The 8,475-nt window shown below is 55.6% G+C and overlaps 1 protein-coding gene across 1 annotated transcript; it reads right to left on the bottom strand.

The window, feature by feature from the left end:
* Positions 1-5,717: 5,717 nt before the first annotated feature.
* ACADS (acyl-CoA dehydrogenase short chain) lies at positions 5,718-8,246 on the bottom strand. The gene is made up of 9 exons (XM_042780617.1): positions 8,232-8,246; positions 7,958-8,107; positions 7,674-7,785; positions 7,162-7,313; positions 6,706-6,876; positions 6,488-6,625; positions 6,254-6,349; positions 6,005-6,061; positions 5,718-5,870 (listed from the first exon to the last, which is right to left on the bottom strand). Exons 1-9 carry the CDS (start codon positions 8,244-8,246, stop codon positions 5,718-5,720), a joined length of 1,044 nt encoding a protein of 347 aa, XP_042636551.1.
* Between the last annotated feature and the right edge of the window lie 229 nt (positions 8,247-8,475).

Below are 8,475 nucleotides of genomic sequence, written 5' to 3'. Positions count from 1 at the left end.
CCTAATTCAACCAAACAACCATTGCAAAGTTGAGGATTCAAACAGCATAAGGCCCCAAAACCCTACTTCTAGTTAGATGCTTAGAAGTTCTCACATACAAACAAGGAGACACATTCCAGAATGTTCACTGCAGCATCGTTTATAACGGTATAAAACCGGAAACTCCCTAAATGCCTGTCCCAGGAGGATGCATGAACCATCACAGTGCATGGACACAAGGGGACACTAGACAGCAATCAAAGTAAAGGGGCTACCGCTGCATGTGTCGATGTGAGAAAAAAAGAAACCTGCAAACCAACGTTCAGTTTTTACAGAAAGTAGCTTGAAGCCAGGAAGCAAATCTCAATAAATTTTCAAAGAATCTAATTATGTAGATGGTATTCTGGAACCGTGATGTAATAAAGGTAAAAATCAATAACCAAGAACACCTCCATGTTAATAAAAATGAAGAATATTCTTCTAAATAACCGATCTGTCAAAGGAGAAATCACAATGGAATTCATGAAAACTGAGGAATAATGAAGAAATCATAGATCAGAATTCATGGAATGAAGCTAAAGCTGCATATAGAGGGAAATGTATAATTTTAAGACTGAAAATCAATGAACGTTCAACTTGGGGAGCTGAGAAAGCAAAAGCCAGTTAAACGCAAAGCAAGCAGAAGAAACAGTGAAGTCCTGCAAATGAATGAATCACTCCACAGCCAAAAGGGGCCACAGTCTAAGAGTCCATCCACAGATGACTGCATTAACACAATGTGGTCTGTCGATACCAAACCAAACCAAACGGCCGCCACCGAGTCGATTCTGACTCAGAGCAACCCCCCCTTGGGTTCTAAGGCTGTAAATCTTTACAGAAGCAGACTGCTTCATCTTCCTCCTGTGGAGAAGTCGGTGGGTTTGAACCACTGACCTTCTGGTTAGCAGCCAAATGCCTTACCCACTACACTACCAGAGCTCTATCCGTACAATGGGGTATTATTCGGCCATAAAGAGAAATGAAGTCCTGATATATGCCAGCACAGGGATGCACCTTGAAAACATGATAAATAAGCCAGACACGAAGGGACAAATATTGGGTGATTTCATTTATGTGAAATACATGGAGCACGCAAACAGACGCAGTGGATTAGGGGTTGCCGGGAGGGAGGCGATGGGAGATGGGGAGGTGCTGCTAAGGGGGACGGGGCTCCTGTGGGGGTGATGGAAAAGCTTTTAGAGTAAATAGTGGTAATGGTTATAAATAATATTAATCAGTGATTTAAAAGTATAATACTGACTATCCACAAAGCCAAAAGTTGGTCTTTAGAAAGACTAATCAAAACCTCAGGAGACTTTTAAAAAAAAAAAAAAAAGCTTGCCATCAAGCCGATTCCAAATCCTAAAAACTCTATAGGACAGAGTGGAGCTGCCCCATAGGTTTCCAAGGCTGTAAATCTTTACGGAAGCAGACTGCCTCATCTTTCTCCCATGGAGTGACTTGTGGGGTTGAACCGCCAAGCTTTGGGATAACAGCTGACTGCTTTAACCACTATGCCATCAGAGCTCCTCAGGAGATCAATTAAAAGCTAAAATACAGGTAATGCATGTCAGAAATAAAAGCCTACACTCTTGCCGTCAAAAGCACACAACATGAAGTGAATCATGAGGAAATGACCAGACTCATCTGAGCTGAGGGATGTTCTATCAAACCACCAGCCTGGACACTTCAGAAATGCAGGGACCGAGAAAGACGAAGTCAGAGGAACTGTCTCGGAGTGAAGGGGATGAGAGACCTCAAGGCGTGTGACCCTGGCCGTTGAAACGAATGGCTCTGGAAGGTCATGGAGACAATGGGCAGAACCTGAGCAGGTCCTGTTGGTGGACCGTCGTGGTTAAGTCTCCCGGTTCCAATGACTGTGCTGTCAAAGTGAATGTCCTTGTTCTTAAGGAACATGCATGGAGATATTTAGGCAGAGAGACATCATGTCTGCAACTTGCTGTCCAGTAGTTCAGGTTCAAATGGACCACAGGATGGATGGAGTTCACCATTTAGTTCTAAGCTGGGATCTTCAATTAGCACAGACCTGCTCCTTAACAACACCAAGGCTTTGTGCATGGCACCTCTCCTCATTGGAGAGAGGCAGAGCTCAGACCCCAGTAACTCCTTAAAGTCAATGGACCGACCCTTGGCTCAGAGCCTTGGGTACTTAAAGTGTGAAATGGGAACGTGGCCCTCAAGGCCTGCCCTGTGGTGCTGTCTCAAAGGAGGCCCATGAAGTTCTGAGCCGCGGAAACAGCTGGCACTGACGCTTGGACTCCACAGGCCTGTTCCTTGGCCTGAGCTGACCGCTGGGCCCCAAGCCTTTGCCCCGATGGGTTTTACAGGGCGGCTCAGGCTGGTTCCTGTGGGCCCTTTAAGCCCAGAAGCATCTCTGGGGCCGGAGGGTATAAAGCCTTCTGGGCCTGAACACCAAGCCAGAGTTCTGAGTGAGGGGGCTGGTGCTCCCTGAACGCCCTGAGGCTGTCTGTCGGCGTGTTCCCTGGGCTTTCTCTATGGGGCAGAAGCCTCTTTGTGGCTTTGTCTGTGAGCCTCCAGCCCCCTCCCCTCCCCCCAGCACCTAGAAAAATGGCTGGACCAGGAGCCAGTACTGCCTAGCCGGTCACGGTCACCTGAACCCCTCCTCCCCGCTGTGTCCGGGCACCTGGGAATGGTCTGGGATCAGTGACTCTGGGAGTTACGGCCTTTCATCTGTCTCCCACCTAAGGAGTGGGGTGGTCAAACTTGGCTGCTCCCAGGGATGAAGCCACAACCCTCCCCCCACCTTTTCCTTGAATCTGAGCCCAGGGTGGGGACAAGGACAGGTCCAGGAGTGAGAGAGGTGTGAGGCAAGGGACAGGCCCTTCCTCGTGCTTACCTGAGCCAGGAGGCAGACACAGATCACCAAACTTCTTGCAGCCCTGGGCCCCTCTGCCTGATACCAGAGAGTGGGAGGCGGCTCCCGAGAGCACCAGGTGCACCATGTTGGCAGGAAAGCCAACACCTGTGCTCCCGCCCCCACACGGCCCGCCCCGGGGCAGAAACCGAATTCATAGAAGGAAATGCCTGTCTGCCCTTGGGGGGCCAGCACTGGGCACACCCTCTGCTCCACACACCTGAGCCCAGATGCTGCCCCACGCGCAGCCCGCCTGACCCTGCCTACCCACGGCCCCGGCAGCAGCCCCAGCAGGCGGGCATCAGCGGAGGCCAGCACCTCGCGCGGGTGCACCGTTTCTGACAGTAGCACCACTGGGGCTGTGGGGGTACTAACCACACCGGGCAACACTCTCAGAGGGGTGACACCAAAGTGACTGTAAGGGAGGAAGTAGGAAGAGAGCTGTTACACTGTGAGGAATTGCAGTCAATGTCATAGGACAAAATGCATATCAACTACTGTATGGAAAATGAACTTGCTCTGTAACCTTCACTCAAATCACAATAAAGATAAAAAAAAAAAATAAAATAAACCCATTAGTTACAACAAAAACTGTTTCATCTTCTGTGTATCAACAGATCTCAGAAAACAAACCCACTGCCATTGACAGCTCCACCACCAAGTCAATTCCCTTTCCATGGGGTGGGTGAATGCGTTTGCACCACCAACCTTCTGGTCAGTAGCCAAATACCTTAACCATCACACCACCAGAGCTCCTTATGGATAGATCTACAAGGCTAAAATTTCATGCTAATTTACTTCTTAAATCTAAGTGATCCAGTCATAGCCATCATTATTACCGATCACAATGACACTTCAATGGTTTCATCTGCACTTGCTGCGAGCACACGCTGTTTCCATTGCCGTGGTTGTTTCTATAGTCAAATTTTCTGGTGTTTTAGCTACAATATTGTGGTCATGAGTATTTGTGAACCTCTATCAGTAACTTGTTTGAGAACGTAGTTTTAAGGGACTAGGGGGAAAATCACAACAGGCTTCCACTCAGTTGGGTGCTGTAATTCAGTGACCATTTGTTTTGTTGTTGGTGTTCCTATTACCCAAAAAATATTTCACTTAAGCAATTTACAATTATTCTATTATTTTGATTAAAGCTGATGATGAACATTAAGGATTCTCCACAGTCTGGTCCAGGAGGAGGTCCCGGAGGGGATGACACTGACCGTAGTGATGCCAGCCTGGTCCCCCGGCTCAGGCTAGCACCCCCACGGGGGCGGGCTGGGGGCTGCCGCAGGTTCCTTCAGTCGCGGCACAGAAATCCACAGGCAGTGACGGCCCCAGGTTAACGGCCATCTGATTGTCATCAGATGCCAGCCAGTGGATTTGGACTCTTGGCAACTGCCCCAGAGGGTTATCTTAACTGTAATCTTAATAGGTCACCAGGCCTGTGTCCTGTGATGCTCAGTGGGTTTGAACCACCAACCTTTAGGTTAGCAGGTAGTAGAGCACAAACCCTTTTATCACCTAGGCACCTTTGGTCCACTTGCTAACAGCCCTTAAAGGATCACCTGGCTCCCCTCCAATCTCCCCTCAAGACCTGCCAGCAATCCTGTTCCAAGTCCCCAACCCCACCGACATCTTTACTCTCTTCCAGTGGCTTCAATCATGACATTGGACCAAAGTGGTTGAAAGCGTGGGCTCCAGCTGCAGTGGTAGCTCAGCCCAAGCCACCCCACCAGGAACAGCCTCCTGGCCAGTCCCTCCTGGCAACTTAGTGCCAGCTGCTGTGCGCATCCAAGTAAAAAATGCTTCAAAGGTGTTCGCCTCCTCAGGGCCTGGTGGCAGGGCCTCTCCAGCTGGGCTCCTCCCCCTCTCCCTCCCCAGCCGACCCAGCGTGGCCTCCATTCCCACCCCAGGCTGCACAGATGGCCCCCAAGGCACAGGCCTGCCTCAAGTACCCTTGGTCTTGTGGCCCTTCCTGACCCACCCTCCCAGCCACGGTCACTCACTGAGGCCAAGGGGACCCAGTTCCTTATTTTCCTGAACTGCTTCACTGGCCAATCCTGCCTCCTGCCAAGTGGAACTTTCTCCCAGAGCAGCTCTCACACCCCACAACACACACACAGGCCACACACACACACAGCTCTAAGGGCCCATGTCCCTCCTGGAAGCACCAGGGGAGGGCTGAGGACACAGGGCTCACATTCACTTTATTACCCAGCCAGCCTCCACACTCACTGCCCCAGAGTATGACGGAGACCAACCACCCAGCCCGCCCCTGTGGTACTTTACCAAGAACAGGTCAGTGGGCTCTGGGCCACTTCCAAAAGCCCACTCCCTCCCCAAGACACGCAGGACCCCAGGCCTCTGCTCCTTCGAGATCTGGTCATTCGAGCCTCATCTAAGCCCTGAGTCAGGGAACAGAGCAGAGGCTGCCCCCAGCCTGTTCCAGCGAGGCCCTCACGCTGAGCACCAGGGCCCGTGAGCCGAGCAGACCGTGGGGAGTCCAGGAAACAGGAAGCCGGCCACAGGGCCATGAAGCCCCCCTCTTGCCTCCCCCAGGAGGCCATTTTCACGCAGATGGAGAAACTGAGGCACGGTGGTAGAGAGGAGGTAGCAAAGCCAGGAAGCTGAGCTGACTGGAGTCCCTGAGACTTGCTCCCAGGCAGTGTGGGTTTGGGGGGAGGTGTGGGGCATCAGCAGAAGCCCCCTCCAGCCAGCCCGGATCAGGGAGCATGGCCCAGGCTCTCCGAGGAGGAGTCACGACTGAGGTCCCAGGCCAGCCTGACTCCCCGCGGGGGGGGGCTCAGCTCCGGTAGCTCTTGAGCAGGTTCCCGGCAATCACCAGCCTCTGGATCTCGCTGGTGCCTTCGTAGATCTCGGTGATGCGGGCGTCGCGGTAGTGTCGCTCAGCTGGCATCTCCGTCACATACCCCATGCCACCGAGGATCTGCATGGCCTACGGCGGGGGGGAGGGGCTCAGGGGAGAGAAAAGAAGACCCCCCCCCCCCCGGGGAGGAAAGGGCCATATCCAGCCACCTGAGGTGACCAGCTGGGGGAGCCGCAGCTGGGACATACCCCTGGGAGACTCACCTGGTGGCTGATGGCGGTGGCAGCCTCCGATGCAGCCAGCTTGGCCATGGCAGCCTCCTGAGCACAGGGAGTGGCAGGGTCAGAGTTTCCTCGGGGGACGGTCCTGGGGAGCCCCCTTTGGAGTGAAAACCCGCAGGCCCACCCTCATCTCTGACCCACAGAGGCCACAGAACTGAAACCCACCACCTGGCCCCTCAGGCCCTCGGCCCACCGAGCTCGGGGCCTCGGGAGACCCCTCCCCACAGGCACCTTGGTGAAAGGCTTCTTATTGTCCTTCAACATGGCAGCACGCCAGGTCAGCAGCCGGGCACTCTCCAGGGCCAGGGCCATGTCAGCCAACTTGAACTGTAACGAGCCAGCCCCCAAGACCAGTCGGCCCTCACGCCTCCCTCCAAGGAGCAGCGGGCGGAGGAGGTGGGGGTGGGGTGGGGACAGTCTCTGCTGGGAGCTGGCTGTGTCTACACCCCGAAGTCCACCCAGTACCTGAATGCCCTGGAGCTTGGTGATGGGTGCCCCAAAGGCCCTGCGGTTCTCGGCGTAGGTCACGGCACAGTCGAGTGCAGCCTGAGCGATGCCCAGGGCCTGGGAGGCGATGCCGATACGGCCCATGTCCAGGGTTTGCTGCAGGAACAGCACGGTCAGCGGCTGAGCCTCTCCCCAGGGTCCCCGTCCCCAGTCAGGGCCCCCTTTCCCAGACTCACCATGGCGATCTTGAAGCCCATTCCCGGCTCCCCCAGCAGGTTGTCCTTGGGGATGCGACAGTCCTCAAAGATGAGGTTGGCCGTGGATGAAGCCCGGATACCCAGCTTGTCCTCCTTCTTGCCCAGTGTGAGCCCTGGCGTTGGCATGGGAACCAGGAAGGCGCTGATACCCTGAGAAGATGCAGACCCGAGTATTTTCAGCCACGCCCCTTACACACCAAACAGCAAACAGCGGCGAGCCCCTCCCTCCTCCGCCCTCGGAACTGCAGGCCACAGCGCCCTCTGCTGGTCCTCGGTGGATGAGCCGCCGGGGACGGAGGGGCGGCCCCGGCTCCCCGAGGCAGGAACAGCCGCCAGGTGGGCCCAAGTTCCAGGGAGAAGCTGAGAAGCCTGGATCTAGAAACTGCAAAGTGATCGCTGCCGGGGGTCCCAGCGGCCCCTCTCTGGGGCGCCTACCTTATTTTGCCGGGACTTGTCCGTGCTGGCAAAGACCACTGCGGCAGAAGCTTCCCAGGAGTTAGTGATCCAGGCCTTGGTACCATTCAAGACCCACGAGTCACCGTCTGCGCGGGCCGTGGTGGAGGCGGCGCCTGCGTCGCTGCCGTTCCCTGTGCGCACGGAGACCAAGGCTGCCTCCTCCCACCAGAGGGCGCTGCCGCCCCCTCATCCCACTCCGCCCCCTCGCCAGTGAGCACCAGAGACCCTCCAACCCAGGCTCAAGATGGTACCAGGCCGCCAGCTCCGGAAGGTACAGAGGGCAGGCAGGGGGTGGGCACCTTCCCACACAGGGACGCCAGGACAAAGCCCTCCTCACAAGGTCCAGAGACAGAGGGTGACCAGCTGTCCACACAAGCCGAGGCTCCTGCCTCTCCCCTGAGAACATCCCAGCCCCGATCTGAGTTTGTTACCCTGATTCTGGGCCAAGGGAAGGGACAGGCTGGGCCAAGACCCACTGCCCACTGAGTTACCTGGTTCACTGAGGGCGAAGCAGCCAATTTTGTCACCGCTGGTGAAAGGAGTGACCCACTGCCGCTTCTGCTCCTGGGAGCCGAACTTCATGACAGGCCCCAGATAGAGCGACTGGGAACAGGGGGCAGTCAGAACCTTCACGCCCAGCCACCCCATCCTCTCTGGTGATGACCCAGCAGGGCCAAGCCCAGACAAGTGTCCCAGCAGCCAAGTCTGGGAACCCCCTAGGTGCCCGCCCATACAGACCCCCCGCTGGGCATCCCCAGGGCCGGGGGGCACGCACGTTGTTGACGCTCATGATGACCCCAGCAGAAGCACAGCCCCTGCTAATCTCCTCCATGGCAATGGCGTAGGCCAGGTAGTCGAGGCCAGCACCGCCCAGCTCCTCAGGCACGTCCATGGCCAGGAGTCCAAGTTCACCCATCTTCTTCACCTGGCCCAGGGGGAGGACATCACGGTAAGAGGCCGCTGCTGGGGCCAGTGCCCGTCCCAAATCACCCCCAGGCCCTCCTGGCCCTTAGCAAGTATCTGCAGAGACTTCAACCGTGTGACCCCACCCCATACCCACCCATGGTCCCTGAGTCTAGACATTCAAGACCCAGCCTGGCTGAGGTCTGCACAAGAGCTCAGGAGTGGTCTCCCCACTTAGGAGACCTCACACATTCAAGTTACTCAAGAGTGGGTCCCGCCCCACGCTCCACACCAAGTCACCTCTGTCCACACCACTCGGGACTGGTTCCCACCCCACGCTCCACGCCGGGTCACCTCTGTCCACACCACTCAGGACTGGTTCCTGCCCCA

Source organism: Orycteropus afer, unplaced genomic scaffold, assembly GCF_000298275.1.
Source record: "Orycteropus afer afer isolate SDZICR_OR568_19922 unplaced genomic scaffold, OryAfe1.0 scaffold00048, whole genome shotgun sequence".
NCBI lineage: Eukaryota > Metazoa > Chordata > Mammalia > Tubulidentata > Orycteropodidae > Orycteropus > Orycteropus afer.
Note: the sequence above shows the minus strand (reverse complement) of the source record. Positions and strands in the feature narration are given on the sequence as shown.

Bases quoted from the DNA above. Each gene is read 5' to 3' on its own strand.
- ACADS (XM_042780617.1), bottom strand. The intron at 6,877-7,161 runs GTAGGCGCCCCA...GCATCTTCTCAG, and splicing joins ACAAGTCCCGGCAAAATAAG to GGTATCAGCGCCTTCCTGGT. The intron at 5,871-6,004 runs GTGAGTCTCCCA...CCCCCGCCGTAG, and splicing joins CCACCGCCATCAGCCACCAG to GCCATGCAGATCCTCGGTGG.